This window comes from Plecotus auritus (assembly GCF_963455305.1).
Source record: "Plecotus auritus genome assembly, chromosome: 6".
NCBI classification, from domain to species: Eukaryota; Metazoa; Chordata; class Mammalia; order Chiroptera; family Vespertilionidae; genus Plecotus; species Plecotus auritus.
Genome location: NC_137773.1, coordinates 174,370,752 through 174,393,176, shown reverse-complemented (window position 1 = coordinate 174,393,176; position 22,425 = coordinate 174,370,752). Strand labels below are relative to the sequence as shown.

Here is a 22,425-nt window from a genome sequence, read left to right as displayed (position 1 = left end):
TCTTCATCTCTCTAAGGAAATAATCATTGCGTCTCTCCTGCGGCTGTCATGAGGATGTAATACAATAAGGCAGGGGAACATGTAACAGGGCCTGTCTCAGAGGAGAGTTCAGTCAACATGAACAATGACGGTGATGGTGATGATGGTGGTGATGGTGGTGGTGGTGCCTGGATGTAAATCTATTGCTGACAGTATGCGACCTCTGCAAGTCTTCTCTCCCCTTAGTCTCCTCAATGGGAAAAATGGGGACATTATTTTTAAAAAATATATATTTTATTGATTTTTTTACAGAGAGGAAGGGAGAGGAATAGAGAGTTAGAAACATCGATGAAAGAGAAACATCAATCAGCTGCCTCTTGCACACCTCCTACTGGGAATGTGTCCGCAACCAAGGTACATGCCCTTGACCGGAATCGAACCCAGGACCCCTCAGTCCGCAGGTTGACGCTCTATCCACTGAGCAAAACCGGTTAGGGCAAAATGGGGACATTATTAATCGCTCCTTTGAGTTTGTTTAAGGATTAAATCAATTAGTATATCTAGAGCAGCCGTGGGCAAACTACGGCCCTCAGGCCGGATCCGGCCCGTTCCGCTGTTCTATCTGGCCCGCGGAGCTGAAAGAGCGGAGGGTTCTCTTGCTCTCCCCTCCGCTCCTTTGCCAGCAGCAGTGTTAACATGGCAACGTCGGGAAACACGGCCTCAGCTCCTTCTTCTGAGTGGGCAGATTTATATCCGCCCATTCAGTAGGAGGAACAACCTCTCAATCTTCCAGAGGCTCCTTGTAATGCCCGCGGACGCGTCCCCCGACATCACCCTGGGAATGCGTAGACACCTGATCGTGGTGATGTAGGGACACATGCCCCTGGAGAGCACAGTATCAGAGCATTAGCTAAAAAGGAGACCAACAACACTGTTCCCACTGAAGTTGATGTTTTAAAGACCAAAAACTTTTCAACCCAGTCTACATTGCCATCTACATCTACATCCCGGGCATAATTTGGAAGTTGCACTAAAGAAAATGTTTAATTTACTGTTTACACATTTTGTTCTTTTCTATTTGTTTTAGTTTTAAATTATTTTATTATATTTAAGTTTAATTTGAAAGGCTTTTGTACCTTTCCTTTGTTAGGCAATTTTATTTTGCCTTTGCCATCTTCAATATAAGGTATGTTATTGTGCTATGATTCCTATACTTTTTGAAGTTTCAAATTATAATAATTAGTGTTTACATTCTTCTTGTTAAAATGTTTGAAATGAATAAAACTATTGAAATAAAAAAAAAAAAGACCGTACCCTTTTATGTAATGATGTTTACTTTGAATTTATATTAGTTCACACAAACACTCCATCCATGCTTTTGTTCCGGCCCTCCGGTCCAGTTTAAGAACCCATTGTGGCCCTCGAGTCAAAAAGTTTGCCCACCCCTGATCTAGAGTCTGTGACGTTCCCCGGCACATATTGCACACTCCATCAATGTTAGTACTTGTCACTGTCTGTGACACAGTTTCCCCACCAGAGTCGGTGAGTTTCAATGTGGACACCTTTGCTTACCTCTGCACCGAGGCGCTCACCATTCTTCAACCAGGTGTACCAAGGCCTGGGCTCTCCTCTGGCTTTGCATTCCCAAAACAAGCTGTCGTAAACGGACAGGTATGTGTCCTGGATTTTTTGTTCCCATTCTGGAGGGGCTGTTCCAAAGAGAGACAGAGCAGCCGTTTGACAAGTCAGTTGGTTATCTGAGGCGCCCTGCTCCGTGCTGCGGTCGGCAGCTACCAGGGGCAGCCGACCAGGTGTGGAAGCCCCGGACGGGCCGGGTCTCCGCGTGGGGCCACAGAAATGATGCTGCAGCTCTCAGTGGGCCTCTGACAACTTGGGGGTGTCGGAAAAGGTCCAAGTGCAGAATGAGGCCAGGTAATAATTCCAGGCCAAGTATTAGTGGGTGGGTCAGATTAGAAAATGTAGACCCCATCTGAACCCTCTGTGTGCAAAGACCACCGATGACACTTGACCTGAATTAACTAAAAGTAAGTGCATCTGAATCAGACATAATTAAACACAGTAGCTGGAAGTATAACTCCAATCTGAGCCTCGTTGCATTTTAGTTGGAGGATAACCCAGTCCCTCCCCTGCCCGCCCCCCTCCAGCCTGCCCCCCTCCCTCCCACCCCAGATAAACTCATGCTGGGAATAAGGACTGTGGAGTGGCTATGGCAACCTTGGGCAAACTACGGCCCGCGGGCCGGATCCGGCTGTTCTATCTGGTTCTCTTGCTCTCCCCTCCGCTCCTTTACTTTGAATTTATATTAGTTCACACAAACACTCCATCCATGCTTTCGTTCTGGCCCTCTGGTCCAGTTTAAGAACCCATTGTGGCCCTCGAGTCAAAAAGTTTGCCCACCCCTAGGCTATGGGCTCTGCACCTAGCTTAGTCCCGGGCATGCGTTTTCCAAAAGCTTATCTCTGACCAGAGCATGTTCTACATGGTCGTGAGGCAAAGGTCACCTGGGATCGTGGATGTGAACGTGTTATTCAGGGGGAAGGTAGGGTTATCCTGGCTGTCATTCATGGAAACAGGTGGGGAATGAATTAATGTTTTGAAACTAATTTGGTTGTGGTGAGATCCCCGTGAAGAGGCGCAGGTGGCCGTGCTGAGAACAGAGGGCAGGTGGGAAGAGCCTCGTTTTGGAAGATGGTTCACAGTTCTTGTCTTAGACCTGACAAACGTGACCTGTGAGAGCTTGCTCAATTCATCTAAGGCTTCCTACCTGTAATGTCACTGAAAATTATTTCTGCCTCTTATTATTATGAGAATTACAGGAGCTTGTGTTTATGAAAACTTCTATGTACGCTAACAGCCACTGTATCCAGGTGGGAGGGATCACTTTCCTATTGATTTCCAATTTATAGAGACCTCCATCTTCTGCCCAACCTCTTGGTTATATCTTTGTCTATTTAACAGAAAAATGAGAAATCTATTAAAAACTAGCCCATGCTCAAAAGCCTGGTGCCACTCAAAAACTCCCAGGCATATCCTTATTATTTTATTTACAAAAGATGCTAGATTCCAGAGATTTTCCTTTAAGACGAAGGAGCTATTGGGAAGAATAAATACAGAAAGGTAAATACACATACATACAGGCGTACAGAAATAATCACGAGGGAATCATGTTCTATATATAAAATGGTAGTTTTCATCCCAGGTTAAAATTGAAATCCGGGAGGAAATGGAAGCTAATATAACCGAGGCACATTACCTGGTCCCCACAGGACACTCGAGTGGCATGCCTATGAGCTGATATCAATGCTTCTGACATGGCTAGTGACCAAAAATGCATTTTTCTCCAATTACTTCATCGATGATTAGTAACATGTCATCTACAAACGTGTCATAGAGAAAGGCATTTTGGGCCATGTGTAAATAGAGTTTCCAAAAGTTTTCTAGTACAGAATTATTAAATTCAAGATATATTAAATTTAAGACAGAAGGTGAGAGTATTTGAAAAGCACCCAACATTTTGATAATTCTGGGGCCTATTTTATAGTTTATTTGATGAAAAACTAAGTGACTTCAAGGCAAATGTGGTATCTTGGCCGGATGGGAGAAACATAAACAGCTTTTAGGGAATATGTGCGTTTATCATCTCTCTTACGTGCACGAGAGATTCTGGTAACTGAGGCAAACCTATTTTTCAATGAAGTAGCGGCTGTGGTTTTCTATTACCTACATATGAGTAGGCAAAATCTGGGAAGCAGAAATGGATACTGACAACTACACTCAGCATTATGCTCCTGTCGCTTTCTCCTTCTGTAACTAAGGACGTCACGGCCTACCGCCGACTGTCCTCCAGGAAGTAAGTGGATCCCATGGTGCTTCAGGTTATAAAGGTCTGTGGCCTCCACAGGGCACGGCTGATCTTGCCCGGCAATTAGACTTAAGCAACGGCACGCACAGACCACGAGACTGCCCCCTGCACCCCAACCTGGACACGTGGCTTCCCCACCTGTCCCGGGGCATGTCTCCACAATGCGCTCATGACTACCACGGTTTACTACACAGATACCCGCATGCCCGTGACATTCCGTGAGCTCACCATAGAAAACGAGCCGGCCCTTCGCCAGGTTCCTCCCGCGCAGGTTGCCTGCAGCGCATTCGTAGAAGCCTTCGTCTTCCTGTTGAAAGTTCGGGATTTCAAGGGTAGCCTGGGATTTGCTGTACTTGACTTTCCCTGGCAACGGGCTTCCGTCCAACCTCCTCCAACTAATATCGGGGACTGGACTGAACAGTTACACCTCGTTAGAACACGATCCGGCTCGGTCTTGTGACAACAGGGTAAAAGGGGAGTGTCCTTAACATGAACTCTCAGGGAAACCATCCAATGAATCCCCCCCGGAGGCTCGCATGCCGGTCATGCGACCACTTGCACTCACTCAGTCAACGCTTGTAACACCTCGTTAAGGGCCTGCCACGCGCAGTCACGGCGCTCTGACCAGAGAATGAATTGCCGAACAAAATAAACATGTTCTCTGGCCTCACACTGCTGACAGACTAGTGGAGTGACGTGTCATAAACAAATAATAAAAAATGAATCTATTTGTAAATTGCAGGAACGTAAACAAAGGGAATAGGCTGCAGAGATGGCCCTGAGATGATATCAATTTAAACACATTCAGGAAATTCCCCAAAGGACATGGCATCTCAGAGGAGGCAAGCTCCGGCTGTATTTGTGGATTCTAAGAAAGAGGTAGATTCCTCTAAAGCTAAATTGGTCCCAGCAGGCAGCTGAAGACGTAGGTGATGGGTGAGCTGGATTACCAAGGGGATCAGTGTTGTGATCGACCCTCGTGAACTGGGAAAGCATGCTCCATGAGCCTCAAAAAATACTCATCACCCTGTTTTACAAAAAGCAAAGCAACAGTAATCTATGAATGGCTGCATGGTACCTTGTCTCCTGTTACAATGTGTAAAGAGTTCCTTTATTTATGGGAATGTAGCTGAATATCATAAATCTGATATCTTCAGTCTAATATGAATATACTCTTAATATGTGAACTTAATGTCTGACAATGAAGAGTGAATTTAGAAATCTGTGGCTTAGAAGACCCCACTTTTACATGTTTAATATAAAGTCGCAACAGGACCACATTCTCTAACAAACTATAATAATAAAAGCATAATATGCTAATTAGACCGGACATCTTTTCGGATGTCCTTCCAGGTTGAAGACCGGGCTGCGAGGGAAGCCCGGGTCCTGGGTGCCAGAGGGAAGCCGGTGCCGGCAGCTGGGGGAAGGAAGGCCTACTCTTGCATGAATTTCATGCATCGGGCCTCTAGTCATTTATAAAACCGATCCCCATCCATTTACATTAACATCTCTCACTTCCTCCAAGCATGCCCCTCTTCATTCCTTTTGAGATTGTCGGGTGATCTAAATATTTATATTAGCTATGTTGTGAGTTAATAATAATAATTATTATTTTGCAAAGCCAAAGTGTCAACTTTGTAGAAGAAGCAGGATTTTTTTCAAGTGGACAAAAGTGACGCGGGAGAAACTTCTAACCACATGAAAAGTGGTGGCAAGAGTCTGTGGAGTTTGAATGGTGCACCCACTGCCAAAAGTGGGTGGTGATGACCCAGGGAGGCCTCCAAGAAAGCAAGGACCTGCCGCAGATGCTGTCAGTGTAGAAAGTCATACAGGGGCGCACATATTGTCAGAAAACCTACCCCGAGTCGATGTTTATTTCATCTATTGTTTCAGAATTACCAGATAGTTACAAACCTTGAATTTTAACACAAAATAAAATCACTATTATCATAAATGTAGTTTCTGTCTTTTTGAAAAGCCTTGCCCACTTAGCACAAAATGAGGTTGACATTTTAGTAAAATGGCATGTTCCTGCCACAATTAACCTCAGATAACTGGTTTTCTGTCCACTCGCTGTACGGAATACCAAACTGGCACACATGAAAATGGACTTCTGCGGGGGAATTTGTTCACACAGAGGCATCGTCCCCAGGTCTGAACTCTGTGCTCCATGCAGAGCTGTCCAGTTTTTCAACACACATCATGCATCTGGGAACAGGCGAGAAGGTATTACCCCTGGGTTGAGAGGCCTTGGATGTCTTTCATTCTCTACTTTCTGTTTACCTCCATTTTCTGTTATTTTCCTACAATGAGCATGCATTACCCATGTAATAAAAACATTCTAGGAATGTTTACTTACGAAGGGAAATCATAGAGGCTGTGATATTTGTGTGAATGCCTGGCCTTTTCTCTCTTTGTGACAGTGTGTCTCTGAGGTTTATGACAAAGACAAGCACAGTATCCAACTGGAAACAGTTGTGATCACTGGCATTCAGACAAAAAATAATTTCAGTAGAGAGTTCTGTCCATGCTTATATCATAGTCCATTAGTTTGATTGTGAAGACAGAGCTCAACTTTTCACCTAACGAAACATCTAAATCGCTGAGCCAGTAACAGAAAGGTTTGATATTTAATGATAATGATCGTCACACTGTCACAACCAATAGCTACTGATTACTAGTACGGTGTGCTAGGTACGATGTACGTGGATGACCTGTACATATGATTTCACTGGCTCTCCCTGTAACTAAAGGCAGTGGACCTGGGGTTTGTGTCCCAGCTTCTTTGCCTCACACACCCAAAGCTACTGTAAGACCCTCCTCTGGTAGCTCTGACATCTGTGGATTTGCAGAAAGTGAGTCTCCATGTTGCGTGGGGGCAAAAAGAACAAGTCCCACCAACCTCAGCTATTCAGACTTCCCTCTGCCACAAGGAACTCAGTGATGCCACCAAAGTCTCTCTGGATGAGCATCACTCCCTGGATGGATGAAGTGTCTGTCCTCTACAGCAGGGGTGGGGAACGTCCGGCCCACGGACCATATGACGCCTGAAAAATCATTTTGTCTGTCCCTGCCAAGGCATGAGGGATGAGTAAATTAAATGTTTGACCTAATACAGCCGGTTAATTTTTAGGTTGATAATTTTGTATGGCCCACGAATGATGTCATCAATATCCAAATGGCCCTTGGCAGAAAAAAGGGTTCCCCACCCCTGCTTCATAAGGACCCCATTCCAAGGGGAACAGTGCAGGAGGGAATGTCAGTGTCCCTTCAGGTCCCTGAGCCTCCCAGATCCCAATGGCTCCCACCCTCAAGGTCAGCACCCACCCCTCTTCCTGACAATCCCCTTCCAGCTGCCTGAACTGACAGAGCACGTGATTCAGGTCCTGCATCAGAGACTTCTGCACTGTGGCCACTGTCACTGGTCTACCAGGGAGCCACAGCCACCCAATCAGAGGCAGCCAGACACGGTTCTGGGATGGCTTTCAGAAGAGCAAATCTTTTGTCATGGGAATTTGTTCAGACTGTAAGATGTAAACATGGAGCTTTTCCCCACATGGAGGGAGGATCCGTGAAAGCCAAAACTCAGGCAAAGGGAAAAGAATAACAGAATTCTTCACACGCGTCGATCAAGCTATGCCCCGGCCAAAAATCTCCCTCGGAGTGTTTCAGTTTGTCAATGGTTCTCCTTTTGGCTTAAGCCTGTCTGAGTTATATTCCTGCTGATTTCTGTCAACAAGGACTTGATGGGTAGATTCTGAACACCTGGGTCCTACACCTGCCTGGCTCATGTCTGTCTGTGAGATTGAACTACAGGATTTGGTGCATTTCTTCTAGATATCCCATTTTATAGTTGAGATAGTTGAGAATTCTCAAAGCAGCTCCACTATCCAAAAGTAATCACTCAAACAGTAAAAAAACCTTTTTTATTTTTCTCAATTTAAGCCTTATCAAGTGCATACTGTGGCCACATTTCATGTTAACTAGTTTCTAGTGGGGAAAAAAATCAAGCAGTTTTGTAAGATCCATAGATACTATTTAAATGTTGAGATTGAGGTCAGATCTAACCTCTTGCTTAGCCTGGTGGGGCTTGACAGGGGACCTCAGGCCACACCCCCCATCCTGGCATCAGGCCAGAGGACCTCAGGTCATGCCCCCACCCCGGCACTGGTCAAGGGGACTTGAGGCCACGCCTGCACCCGGTGGTACTTGACGAGGGACCTCAGGCCACACCCCCCACCCCAGTGATGGGCCAGGGGACCTCAGGCCGCGCCCCCTGCCCAGCGGGGCTTGACGAGAGACCTAAGGCTGCGCCTAACCCGGCCCAGCAGGGCTTGACGGGGGTGGGGCTAGCTGGGTCTGGGTCTCGCGTAATTTTGAGGCACCGCGTGTGGGCGGGGACTTGACTCTGGGTCCCACGGTGCGCCCCAAACTCTGACAGGAGGAAGATTTTCAAATACATTTTATTAATTTTCTTTCATCTCTGACACTTCTATTATAGAGAAAGGGCAAATAGCAATATTAAAATATTTCCTCTAATTAATCCCCTTTTAATGTGCGTGAATTTCGTGCACTGGGCCACTAGTTAGAAGGCAAGTCACAATAAATGGTGCTCTCATTCTAATTATAGTCCTCTGCCATTTTGGCCCACATCTCCCTTTCAGCTACAGCCTCCCCCACGCTCCCCCCCCCCTTTTTATTATCTTCACAAATATGAGGTAGAAGTCGAGCTTGGATACAAACCTCAGCAAAGAAAACCAATCTGAAACAAGTCTCTCATGCGGAGTCTCCTTGGCCCAGAGGTGAGCCCCTGACGGACCTTGGATGTGAAAGGGAGCGTTGCCAAAGCCTTTTCTCATTTCCTCCCTGTTTTCTAAACCAAGTCGGCCTGAACTGGGGCTCCTCACAGTTGTGAAAATGACCAGATTATAAGAGCAGAGTCATCCAATCATTTCCTCCTTCCTTCCTCCCTCCCTCCCTCCCTCCCTGCCTTTCTCCCTTCCTCCCTCCTTCCCTGCTTCTTTCTCTCTTTCTTCCTTTCTCTCTTTCTCCCTTTCTTTCTCTTTCTTTCTTTTTCTTTCTTTCTTTCTTCTTTCTTTCTTTCCCTTTCTTTCTTTCTTCCTTCCTTCCTTCCTTCCTTCCTTCCTTCCTTCCTTCCTTCCTTCCTTTCTTCCCTTCTTTCTTCCTTTCTTTGTCTTTCTGTCTTTCTTTGCCTCCTCCCCACCCCTCTGGTTTCCTGCTTCTTAAATAAGTGTCACCCTAAACAGGGACAGACACTCCATTCTCGCCTCCATATGCTTTTCCTGAGTGAGCATTCTAGTAATTTTATCAAAGATGGAGATACATTCGTTAACCATCTGGCCGAGCTCAACCTTAATTGGAAGTTAAATGAAAGCTCTCCACACAGTCGTAGGAACCGTGTTTCGATTCCATACTTTCAGCCCATAAATAGAATTTTCATTACTGGTGCCATTTGAGAAAGCTTCTATTTCTCGCCTGGATTTCTTAAACCTCATTATCCACAGCTTAAATCCAGGCCATACCGAGTTTGTAAGTAGAAGCTGGTCCAGAGAACCCGTTCTCAGAGATGCTTACGTTGGGATTATTCTGAACTCGAACCTCATTTCAGAAAATCCCGTCAGTGGCCATTTTTAATCGAAGGGACTGAAGCGGAGAAAGGAAATGGGCAAAAAGCCTTTGTTAACATTTCAGGCTGCTGGGCCAGCTGCTCTCGTTTCCCTGACTTGAAATATTCATACAGAGCCTGGAGTGGAGGGCTGTCCCGTGGTGACACAATAGGGATAAATCCGCGAGCTCTGCAGAAAAGCGAGCTCAGTGCACGGAGGGAGGAGACGTTTCTGCCGGGGGATCGCATGTCATCGGCATCCTGGGGGCGGTCAGTGTCCACCCGGGTCCCTTGGGAAGAGGCTGCTGGTCGGCAGGCACTGGTCTGCCCTTCCACCGAGGCTGCCCCTGGGACTGAGGAGCCACAGCCATTTGCTCCTGATCACGGTGGCCCTGATACAGGGTAGGGAGACATGGGCAGGTTCTGTGACACAGTGTAGATCCCTAACCTTCGCAGCTTCAGCTGGATCCCCCCCTGCAACCAGAGATGATGGGCACCTGGCAGGCTTTGGAAGAGGTCAAAGGGGGAATATCACTGAGAATGTGAGGCCTGTACCTAAAGGAGGCTCCTTCATTGCTTACTGTCATGATTATCAGACGGGGACAGGGCCTGGTCAGTGTGGCTCTGTGGCTGAGCATCGACCCATGAACCAGGAGGTGCCGGTTCAATTCTGGGTCAGGGCACATGCCCAGGTTGCCGGGCCGATCCCCAGTGTGGGGCGTGCAGGAGGCAGCCAATCCACAATTCTCTCTCATCCTTGATGTTTCTGTCTCTCTCTCCCTCTCCCTTCCTCTCTGAAATCAATAAAAACATGTATTTTTAAAGTAATAAAAGAAAGACTAGGCTTCGGTATATGTTCCAGGACACGTGGGGCAAATATGTCTGGGGAAATATTCTGCTCTCTAGCTACTCAACACAAGGAGCCAAATAGATGTTCAATTAGGGGATTTTAAGATACCTTGCCGATGATTTTACACCCATCATCATAGGCCTAAAAAGTCTGAATGTACCTAGTTTAATTCAACAACACTGTGGTCAGCCTGGTGTCCTGAGGACTCTCAGGGACCTCTCTGGGCTGCCACTTGAAGGATGTCCCCTGTGTGAGAAGAAAAGCAAACTTCAGATGCCTGCTCAGGCCTCTGAAAGTCCTGGAACACCTAGAAACACCTTGGCGAGACTTCAGATTTACTGCTTGACATTAATGGCCAAGCTGGGTATTTTCCCCCCATAATTTAGAAAAATATGTATATACATACATAAGATATACATGTTTACATAAATACAGTCCTCTGTGCGAAGGCTCCGGGACACGGGAACACTCAGTGGGGCTATGGATTTTATTTACCTCTCAGCGCACTGACAGCCAAGTTCCTAAATTAAGAAGGAGAAGAAAGGAAATCCGTGGGGTTGTTTGCCAGTGGCGGGAGAGTTACGAGGGACATGGGTTTCATTTCTGCACCCAGAGCACAGGCCTATGTTTGCTTCCAAGGAGACAGGTGTGCCAGCCAATCTGCCTGCCTTTGCACAGCACCCACACCCCGAGCCTCTCAGGGTGCCTCACAACGCAATTAATTTGCAGCTCAGATAATTAAGAGTCTGCCACGTGAAACAAATGAGAAGAGTTGAGAGTTAAATCTGCAATCAGGACAGCTTTGAAGCTGCAGCACAGAAAGTAAGTGACACGCCCCAGAAGTCAAAGCCACCGAAGGTGAGGCAGGTATCTGAGGTTTGGTATAATCCTATCCAATAAAGTGGGAATATGCTAATTGACCATCACACCCTCATGAAGATGGTGGTGCCCACAGCCAATAAGGAGGGAATATGCTAATTGAATGCCACACCCTCAAAGATGGCAGTGCCCACAGCCACAAGATGGCGGTGCCCAGTCCCCTCAGCCCCACCGGCGTGCCTGCCTCTGGAGTCCCCCAGTTCCCTCAGCCCCCCAGCTGCCCAGGGCTGGCCCGAGGTGCAGGCAAGCCTCGGATGGCTGCTGCCCAGATGCCCAGGGCCATCTGAGCTCAGGTAATCAGGGCTGGCTGAGGCTTGTGCTGCTGCCAGTGGCAGCAGCAGAGGTGTGATGGGGGCGTCGCCTTCCCCCATCACCGATCGCTTTCTTCCCCTGAGGGCTCCCAGACTGTGAGAGGGGTAGGCCGGGCTGAGGGACCCCCGTCCAGTGCATGAATTTTCATGCACCAGGCCTCTAGTCACTCTATACTCAGGGTAACCTGTGCTGGTTGAGGATCTTTAGACTTGGTGCACACACGCTCCTACCAGCCTTACTTTTCCTCTCTCCATCCTCCCTGCCTGCACATTAGCAGCTGCCTCCTAAGGTGGTGTCTGGGAAGGAAGCTGTGCTTTCGCTCTAATCCTCTATACTAGGTTTAAAAAAAATAATTTTTTAATTGATTTTAGAAAGAGGAAGGGAGAGGGATAAAGAGATAGAAACATCAATGAGAAAGAAACATCATCAATTTACTGCCTACTACTAGGGATTGAGCCAGGAACCCCGGCATGTGCCCTGACCAGACTCTAACAGTGACCTCCTGGTTCATGGGCTGATGCTCAACCACTGAGCCAAACCCGCTGGTCTATACCAGGTTATTACAGATGGTAGATATTGATATCATCATACATAAAATGGTAGGACATGTGCTCCTCAATAGCCCTGATTGATTTTTTGGGAATCACATATTTCTTCTCATAAAAAAAAAAAAAGGTTGAATTTGAAAATGGTTATCTTTTGAAAAATTTAAAATCATTAATATATAAAATTAAAATGTACTGGTTGTTGATATAGTAGTAATTGCAGATAATATAAATAGAAAATATCTCCATGGTTCCATTCAACAGATAAAATCTTTTTAACATTTTTCTGAAAATTTTCAAGCCTTTTTGTAAGGGAAACATGTACAGAATTGGGGGCTAGCTTTATCTGCACCTGAGGAATTTATTTACATGTTAAAATTTGATATAAATACCGTGGCTATGGATGTGGGTTTTGAAGTCAGAGCCAGTGAGATTTAGATTTCAACACCAGGTCTACATTTTCCTAAACATCACTGTGTTAAATCAACCCCAGCCTTCAGTTTGTGTTGGCGTAACAGGGTCTGCATTTACTCTCCTGCTGCAAACATTAGGAAACTGGATAAATGTATGGAAACAAACCCGACTCTAGAAATGTAACAATGGGAGGCACAAAACCGTGGTCCCTGAAAGGAGCCTGTGGTGTCCCTGGTTTCTCTCCCCAGGCACTCCCCAGGGCAGAGAATATGGAGGGAGGACAGACAGGGGACATGCCTGCTTCACTGAGGTGAGGGGGCACGGAGGACTGAGGAACTGGGGTTGTAGGTATCGGAGAGAATGGGGCCACAGATGGAACAAGCTCCAGATGCCTGCTCAAGAGGGACATGCCAGGCGAGGCAGAGAGTAATTCTCAGCACACAGATAGAGATGGAAGACGGCCTCCCTCCATCCACAGGAGAGACTCAGTGAGCCCTGGGAGCATTCCACCGAAGGTGCATCTCAGTCATAAACCAGCCTGCAGTGAATGTTGACTCTGAATCTACTTGAAATAAGCTTACTCACAGGCCACAGAAAGATCACCCAGATTCCTAGTAACTTAACTCTGATCAGTAAAATCTAACACCTGGAATAAATACACCACAGTCCAGCATTCAACAACATAATGTTCATGTCTACAATTCAATCGAAAATTACTAGATGACCTACCAATGAGAAACATGATTAGGAGAAAAAGCAGTCAATAGACACAGACCCACAGGTGACAGGGATGATGGAATGAGCAAACAGGGACTCTCACATCCTCAAGGGGGCTCCATAGCAGAGTGGGGATTGCAGCAGGAAGAACAGCAGACCTCAGACTCACACAGACGAAGAGCCTCTAGAGAAACCCAAACAGGACAGGGAAACAACGGAAACCCGCAGACAGCAGGGACATGCCAGCCTCCGGTGCAGCAGCCACCGCACACAGTAAGCACAGCCCACGTGTTACTAGTATCTGCCTAAACATAAACCTCTCTCTAAAACCTAGTTACCTAGTCCCTTTTACCCGAGACAGCACGTCTAGGTTTCAATAAAAAGTGCATAAAAGCGGTCTGCAGAGACAAAGCAAGCATTGGAGCCAGACCCAAACAGGGCAATGCTCTGGATTATGAGCCTGTGAATTTAAAATAATTACTCTGGAGACTATGCCAAGGGCTCCAACAGAAAAGGCAGGTGGCACGCAGGGGCACAGGACGGATGTGAGCAGAATGGGACATCCTGAGGAAGGACCAAAGGGAATGCTGGGGAAAGGAGACCGTTTAATACGAAGGAACAAGCCTTCACAAGGCTCATCTGTGGACTGAACCCGGAAGAGTGACCTGGAAGGACCAGCGATAGAAACCTCCTGAGCTAAAACGTTAATACAGAACAGAATGGAAACAAGAACAACAACAACAAATAAAAACAGAACAGAACATCCTAAAACGGGGCACCAGTTCCTCTGGAGCAATAGACGTGTCCTGGGAATACCAGAAGGGCAAAGAGGGAAATGAACAGAGGACATAGAGGGTGTCCCCCAAAATGTGTATGCACTTTAAGTAATTACCGATTAAATCTGGAAAGGGAAGACAAACGACAAACTCTAAATAAGATGGGCGAAATTTCCTGACTCTGCCCTTTTCCTCACCCCACCCCTCCATTTCATAGCAAAACATGCCCCAACAGGCAGGCTGTCATTACTCATCGCCCCTCTCTTTCCATGATGGCTTGCATGTTTGTGTGTGCGTATGGTGCGTGTGTGTGGACGGGTGGCGGGAAGGCGGCAAATATCTACACCTGGTCAATTCAGGTGAGAGGTAATGTGATTGGCATGATTGTCTGGGTATCGCTCTTTCAACATCTCTGTGGGTTTGAAGTTTTTAAAAATAAAATAGAGAAATAAGGAAAGTTAGTAACTCTGAGAGGTGAGCAATTCAGACCATGTTAATTAACCACGCGGTCCCCTTGTCTGCTAGTCTTTCTACCTGAGAGCATACCCTGCTTCTGCAGCTGTGGAGAGGGCAGAAGGGGCCCCCCGTGGAGAGGAGGGGCTTTGTCTCCTTCCTGAGACCCCACTTCTAGGTTGCCACCCCCACTGACTCTGGCACTGGTTGCACAGAAAGAGAACGGAGTTGGCGTTTTGGGCGAGAACTCGGTGAGCATTTACTGCCTCCACGCCCAGCCCGTGCTGTGTTTCCTGTGCGTATTATCCACCCTCTTCTCCAAACAATCTTGGGGCAGGTGTCCCTGCACCTCCTCTGGGACAAGAACTGGGACATTCACAGAGATCCTGCGTGTGTGTGCTGATGGCCCCATAAACTCTTGAGAAAATTGGGGACTGAATCGGCCTCCCCTGACTTGACGAGCAGTTATCTGAAACATCGACTCGGATGCTTGAATGCTCGAAGCTCAGAGCCTAAAGCCAGAGGGAGTGGGTTCCTTGCCCTGCCTTCCTCACGGAAGCTGAAACGGAACAGGTGACTCACTCAATGGAAGCCTCACGCTCTCACACGTCAAAAGCTAGGGTGCACCCTGCACAATTCTGAGGATAATATACAGCCGATACGTTCTTAGTTAGACATGCCGAACAAATAACATTTATTTATGTGGGATTCTTGAGAACTAGCGTCGATAATTTTTAGTTATTTATGATGGAAGAGTATTTTTTTAAATTTCAGGAACCCACATTTCCTGATGTTCAGTGTCATAGAATAAGCTATTGATATCTGTTTCAGATGCTCTCACTGGTTTCCTCTTTAAAATAAATCACCTAATTTTTAAAGTATTCCAACAAACATTTAATTTATTTTTTGGTATCTTTAAATTCTGAGAAAGTTTGAAAGTGGTCAAAGTCCATAATATCTTACTAAAAGGCAGGCAAACAAACACTGACAGAAAGTCCCCGTTTTTCCCTTCCTTAAGTTAATCAATCAATTACCAGTAATCATTAGACAAATACTATGGGATCAATCCTGAGTAAAAATAAAACAGAATCTTTTAAATACATGAAAAGCGCATAGACTGAAAACTTTAAATACCTACAGAATTCCACGCATAGGAAGGAACCTAGCAGCTTTATGAACCAGCACTGGTTGAGTTGCTCGCTCTATTTACCTAAGGACAAGATGGGCACTTTAAGTGGTGGCTTCCGCAGTTCGGACCGCTAAGCACCGTTTCTAAAGGTGCTGAACCCCTCAGCAACAGACGGCATTCAGAGGGAGCCCTCACTCGGCCGGAGAGAGCCTGTGCCCGTCCAGTGTGGTCCGTGGACAGGAGTGGCCCTGCCTGGGAGCTCTTGGGGACAGAGACATGGGACCTATACCTACAACATGTCACTTTAAGCACGTCCCCGGTGCATTGCACACTCATGTTTAGAAACAGCGGATCTAGACCCTGTGTACGCCTTTGTTCTTGGGCTACTGGTGTCCACAGGCATAAAAATGAAGTTGGCCCATCCCCCAAAGGTAAAGAGGTGTCTGAATGTTATGTGCAAAAAAGCAAGTCTTTGGTTGGCTGATACACAGGTATCTGAGTCTCACAAAGCACGCCCACTCCCGGCAGGTGTGACTCAATCTAATTGTCCACTGTGAACAATGGCCCTTAATTAGTCTTATTTTGGGAACTACAGTGCAGGCTTTTCGTTTATAATTATTGCTGGTTAATTAAGCAGGGCGACCCGGGGGCTGTGGATATGGGACAGGATGCAGGGAGTGTGGAGGGCTCGGTGACACACCAGCGCACTTACTCTCACGCAGCTGCTGCCTAAGTGGGTCAAACTGGCAGAAATAACGGCGATTTAGGGGAGAACTGCAGCCCCATCCTTTTCAGAGTATTCGGCATTTTGCTTAAATTCCAATCAGAAGCTTTCTCGTTCCCCCAGCATTTGAAATCTGTTTGGTAATTTACCTTAGAGCAGTGTTTGAATAACAAAAAGTTTTGTGGGTTTTTTTTTTTCCATTAAAACACCAGGAAACAAAGCAAAACAACCTTACTTTCCAAGGGCAAAGCATTCCAGTTTTACAGACGAGTCCTTTGTGGCTTGCACAGTGTCAGGAAAGCGCACTTCCATCTTTGGTTCATATTCCCCCATCACACCTGTTAAACATCAAAAGAGCTAGCAGCATTCTGGAGAACAGAAAACAGAAGTTTCCCATGAAGTCGATGCTTCATGAACCCAAATCGGATGTCTTGTCCTTCAATTAACAGTACTTTTCTATACTTTCATGACTGACAGGGAGCAACAGAAGGTCATGATACCGTTTAAGGGGTTCGGCATCTCCCCTCCCCTGAAAATCAAATGTCCGGGACATGGAAGTGTCAGAAAAGAGGCACCCACTTCCCTGGGTCCCACATCAACATCATAAGAAGAATTAACATCACCGACGGAGAACTGAGCACAGCATCTAAGAGGCTCCTGGGTTACCAAGACATCTCTCTCAGCGAGACCCAGCTCTGTCTCCCTTGGTGGGACTCCCGGGGACCAGGTCGGTTCAAGAAGAAGGAAATTTTCAGCTAACAAGGTGAGAGGTCTGAGGCAGCACCTCTTAATCCAAAATATCAGCATTTCTGCAACAAAACCTGTGCAGTGATAACACTGGTTGGGATAAACCAAGATGTAAATATTCTTATGTCACTTTATTAAGCGTTTACTGCTCAATAGGTTTGCTATACATGTATAAGAATATGTTTGCTTTGATAGTTTTTGAATGTCCAATAAGCTGTGACCAGCAGCAACGTGTCTCCGCTCTAGCCTCATTGGCTTCGTTCATTTAACCGAAGACACACAGAGGTTCTTTAAAAGTTGGGTCACTGTTTTCCTGGGGTGATAGGTTCCTAAAATAAGTTATTGGTGGCCAGAACAATTGCACCAAAGGCAAAAATTGCGAAACACATGGAAATAGAAATACCTCATTTTTAAGACCTTGATCATTCTGAACATTCAAAAGGGTCATGGGTAGAGTACTATGTCATTCACCTAAATGAGGGGTGGGGGGGGTGTCACACTTTCCATTCTCTTGACATCTGATATTTCTTGAGTGACAACTTTTACTACATACAATGCTCCTGATCTCTTGGTATCATGAATGTGTTGAAGGGAGAGAGGGGTGGGAGAAGAAGGGAAGTATGAAGGGGAGAAGCAGAAACGAAGGGAAACAGAAAAAGTGGGGAAACACAGTGGAATTTCTATGCATGTGGTTGACCTTAAGCTCCTCCCTCCAGGAACGGGGCGCTCCCTGAAGGGAGACATTGGACTCACGGATAAATCTAGTGGTTGCTAAGTTCTGAATGGAGACCATACAAACCTGTTGGGTGGTCAGTGATCATTAAAGATCTCTCATGAGCACTCCCTGCCTGCAGACAGTTTCATCACCAGGTAGCCATATAAACTCTGTCGATTCCAGAATCTGAACATAAAATGCACCAGCTGACTTTCTGTGGGCACCTCTCCCACCGTGCATGTTTAATTAAAGAATCTGCCGGGGGATTTTTCTACTTGGATGACTTCCTTACGTTTTCTATCCTCTCAGTCTTGCACCGGCGATGACTTGATTAAGCTACACAGCTCATCTGAAGTGTGTTTCTGGGCAGACAAGAGTTAGCATGCTTCTCCTTCCTCTTTGCAATGCTCATAACTAATGTTGGCTCTCTCTCTTCCCTGGGATGTGAATTTCCCCCTGTTTTGTAAGTCAGGTTAATAAAGGGTGAACAAAAGAGACAAAGATGGAAAAGAAAGGCACCAAAGGGAAGCTGTGGCCCATGTTCATTAAAAATATAACAATTGGATTAATAAGTTTGGCAGTACGCATGCGTGCACATACACACCTACTCCCCAAATAGCGTTTCTGACAAAATACTCCCTAAGCAAAGCAAAGCAGATCGATTCTAGTGCCCTAGAAGCGATGGCGTTGTATACCCAGAATCATGTACACAGCCTCACCGGGTGAGTTACAGAATCTTTTTGTTATGTTTGTGATGGTCATCATATTTGTGAATGGACCCTGGGCTCCTAGATGGTGTGGCTGCCCTGAACCAGAGGGAAGCAGAGCGCTCACAGACCTCCGAGGCTTAGCCATGGGCCGAGCACACCCCCAAGAGAACTCATCCCCTTACCATCAGGCCGCTGCACCAGCGGCGTGGGTGGGCCTCGCACGCTTCTCCGCGCTTCCCTGTTCGTGACAAAGCAGGTGTAGGTGCCCACGTCGGACGGCTCCACTTTGGCGATGTACAGGTTGCCTGTCTCTTGAGAAACAAACCGCCTGTTGTCCTCTTGGACGTGCAAAGGGTTATCGTTGAAGGTCCATGCGTAAGACAAATCTGGAAAACAGGAAAAAGACCTCGTATTCTTACCAGGTTCCTCCTTCTCTGGAAGTTCTGCGCCCTAGTTATCCATGATGAGAATAAGATCCCACCCCGGTTTGTCCAGTGCGTGTCTGTGGTCCTGGTGTAACGGTAACGTTCTCTTGTATTCAGATGTAGTCCAGTTTGGATGATACAGTCTATGGTCATCCTGCCCATGATGGCCAGAAGGCAAAGGCAGGAGCTGGAGCGGGCGGAGATGTCAGAGTGCTGTTTGACTCCTAGTATAAGGAAGATCCAGGTAAAGGTCAGAGCTGCAGCTGAACTGTGAGCAGTGAGCTCTCCATCATTACTGGTGACCAAGCAGAGGGCGGACTAGCATCACTTGAGATGTTGCAAGATTTCTCTTTGCAGAGGTCAGAGGTCGGAAGGTTGAACCCATGTTTCTGTGAATGGCCTACTCTGCCTTCTGCATTCCTTTGATCTCCCTAAGAGTCTGTGTTTCACCGAGAATGAACAAATGCAATTCACTTCTTATTTTTTTTAAAACATGCTCTGAAATTCTCGTCCATTCCCAGTTACCAAGCCTTTGTTTTCTTCTGCGAGTCCCTCCCGGCGTCCTTCATCATCCCGAGGGGTCTCTTGTCTCTAAGTTTCTTTACCGACGCCCTTTGCTGCCTCATGTCCAAGCCTCCGTCTCCACCAAAAAGGGGTTCCAAGGGATTCTGTTGGAAACCAGAGAGCCATCTAGATCGTCAACTTTTCTTCAACATAAAGAGGAGGACAAATGTAGTTCAGATTCCCCAGGATTCAAGGACTCGTCATCTTTCGAACCTTTTGTGGAACGAAGATGCTCTTGAGCCAGTGTCCAGGAGTGCTGAGCTGAGGGGTCTGCGGTCAGTGCCGCCGTGGGAGAGACACCAGCGCCCGCTCTCTGAAAGCCAAGGTCACCCCTTTCCCGTGACAGAAATGACAGGTTGCGTCTTCTTGTGCCTCCAAATCATTATTTCCTATACCCTGTAATCTTGGGAGCTGAGGCCACAATTCCCATCCCTCCCTTGGGAATGCATTGCTACCTTCGCTGCTAAAACGTTTCGACCTGTTCCTATTTGTAGTATGTCCTTCAGGAGAGGAACTTGTAGGAGCTCCTGCAAGAATGTGGCCCAGGAATAGGGATGACTCCACAAAGAAGAATAACCACAAAAAGAGCTCTTTCATGTCATACCTGTTTCATCATCCTGAGGATTTGTGTGGTGCGGCAGTTGCTCATACTCCCCTCTAATGAAAGGGTGTGGATGTTGCATTGTTGATACAAGGGAGAAGGACCAGAACCTATCAGGGGTGGGCAAACTTTTTGACTCGAGGGCCACAATGGGTTCTTAAACTGGACCGGAGGGCCGGAACAAAAGCATGGATGGAGTGTTTGTGTGAACTAATATAAATTCAAAGTAAAGGAGCGGAGGGGAGAGCAAGAGAACCGGATAGAACAGCCGGATCCGGCCCGCGGGCTGTAGTTTGCCCACGGCTGACTAGATCCTTCAGACACCACATCCTTTGCTCCCTCCTCCAGCACCACCACTCTTCCTCTCTTTGTTTCTTCAAGATTCTCTTTTGTGGGTCAGTGTTTGCCATAGCTACCCTCCCTCACCCTCAGGCTTCCTTCGAACCCCCAAGCTCCGGGCATACCCAGCCCTTCTCACAAGTGGGAGGACTGGTCCTCACCTCCTACTCCTCCCCCTCAACACTACCTTCCCTGAGCTCAGCGTCTCAGAATCTGGTGGGATCGAAGGTTAACCTGTCACTCAAAATGACGTGTCTATAGTCAATATTATCAGGGAATGGAACACACCTGTGAAACCCCTAACAACTAATTCTCTCCAAAACGGCCTGTCCAGAGCAGAGATTCTAAAACTAGAGTGTGCGTCCGAATGGCCAGGAGGACTTGGTAAAACCCAGACTTCTGGGCCCCGCCCCGTGAGGGCGGGGTCAGTGGGAGGAGCCAGAGTGTTCGGTTGGATCAAATGATTGAATGGATAACCCTCCGCTGGGACCTGACCTTTAGACCACTTCACAACAGACATTCCCTTTCGCCTAGACCCGTGGTGGGCAAACTGCGGCTCGCGAGCCACATGCGGCTCTTTGGCCCCTTGAGTGTGGCTCTTCCACAAAATACCACGGCCTGGGCGAGTCTATTTTGAAGAAGTGGCATTAGAAGAAGCTTAAGTTTAAAAAATTTGGCTCTCCAAAGAAATTTCAGTCGTTGTCCTGTTGATATTTGGCTCTGTTGACTAATGAGTTTGCCAACCACTGGACTAGACCACATTCAACTTGCTAAGATCAGCATCTTTCCCTTCAGGACCCACCCACAAACACCTGCCTAGAGTCCTTTAAAATCTCTGACTCCTTGTCCCTGGGGGCTGTCGCCATTTGGGGGCTCAGCCCATCTGGTCTCCAGATGACCTACTAAATTCATAATTCTTTACTCCTCTTGGCCTCGTGCGTTCCTCCTTCTGCGACCCTAACACAGATAATTCCACTGCTGACAATTCCCCCGGTGCTGCTGACCTGGGCCCAGGTCTCCACGTTGAAAATTGCCTACATCAAGGTCAACTCCATCTCCCCTGCAGGAGCACACCCGGAGGGAAGCGCAGGACTTGGGGAGAATGGGGGTCCCCATGGTCCTGCCTCTGGGAGCTGTGGAGCCGGGAGAAGAGCGGGTTCTCAATACAGAGGTTCAGGGACTGTCTGGGACGGAGGCGGCCTGAGAGGTCTCCCCGCAGCCTCCACGTGGTCCAGGTGAGCAGGCCGAGGGACCATGACAGTGCCCTCGGCAACTGCGACCCAGGGGCCCTTGCTGCTGTCTGTGACGGCTGATGCTGTCACACGGTCCCTCCCCCACGGCCTCTGCCCATTCATCCACACAGCCAGCCTGCAGGGGCCCTCATCTGCTTGGTTTCATCAGCAGCCACTGCGCTTAATCTGTCTATTTTTTAATAGGGCAAGAAAAACCCTAGTTTAAAATCCTTCCCATTTGGCTTTCCTTAATTAAATGCATAATTCATGAGCCACTTTATTTGAAACCGTTGCATTTTTAAATATCTCCCCCCCCCCCCCATCCTCGCCATCCCTCTGTTATTAATGGCCCCGGTGCCTGTCCAGGGATGACTCAGCAGTGGCATTGGAGTCTGTTGGTGATCAGTCCAAAGCGTCCCCCACAACAGCCTCCACAATTTCATTATTTGAAATGGCAGCTCCGCAGGAGGCAACTGCGTTCCCTCCCTGGCTGCTCTCTCAAGCTTGCACAGACCCTGTTTTCCCGAGCACCAGGGTGTTCTGACATCTTTTACAGCCTTATATCTTGTACTGTGATATTTAAAACGCAAACACGGAAGATAGGTCCAATTATACCCATTACCGGGGATGCAGTTTTTATTAGCGAGGAAGCGTGGTGCACGAAAGAGACCAAGAACGAGGAGCGCTGACCCCGTGGCCTGCTCCTTGCTGCAGAAAATAAACGAGTCAACACGTGGAGGCACAGTGCTCAGATTCAGCGGAAACCCGCTCCCCCCTTTGGAATATTCCAGAATGAATGTACTTT

General features: G+C 47.2%; 1 protein-coding gene across 4 annotated transcripts in view; it reads right to left on the bottom strand.

The window, feature by feature from the left end:
- The window catches only part of CNTN6 (contactin 6), a 173,892-nt gene that overhangs the window by 53,836 nt on the left and 97,631 nt on the right, over positions 1-22,425 (bottom strand). Inside the window, exons 6-9 of one of the 4 annotated variants that reach the window (XM_080673339.1) lie at positions 18,642-18,845; positions 16,523-16,625; positions 4,091-4,275; positions 1,552-1,688 (exon numbers count right to left, since the gene is read on the bottom strand). In XM_080673339.1, the coding sequence (XP_080529465.1) occupies positions 1,552-1,688; positions 4,091-4,275; positions 16,523-16,625; positions 18,642-18,845 (629 nt within the window). Of the gene's footprint in view, positions 1-1,551; positions 1,689-4,090; positions 4,276-16,522; positions 16,656-18,641; positions 18,846-22,425 lie in introns of those variants that run through there. The other 3 variants (XM_080673341.1, XM_080673340.1, XM_080673342.1) reach the window with 3 other exon arrangements.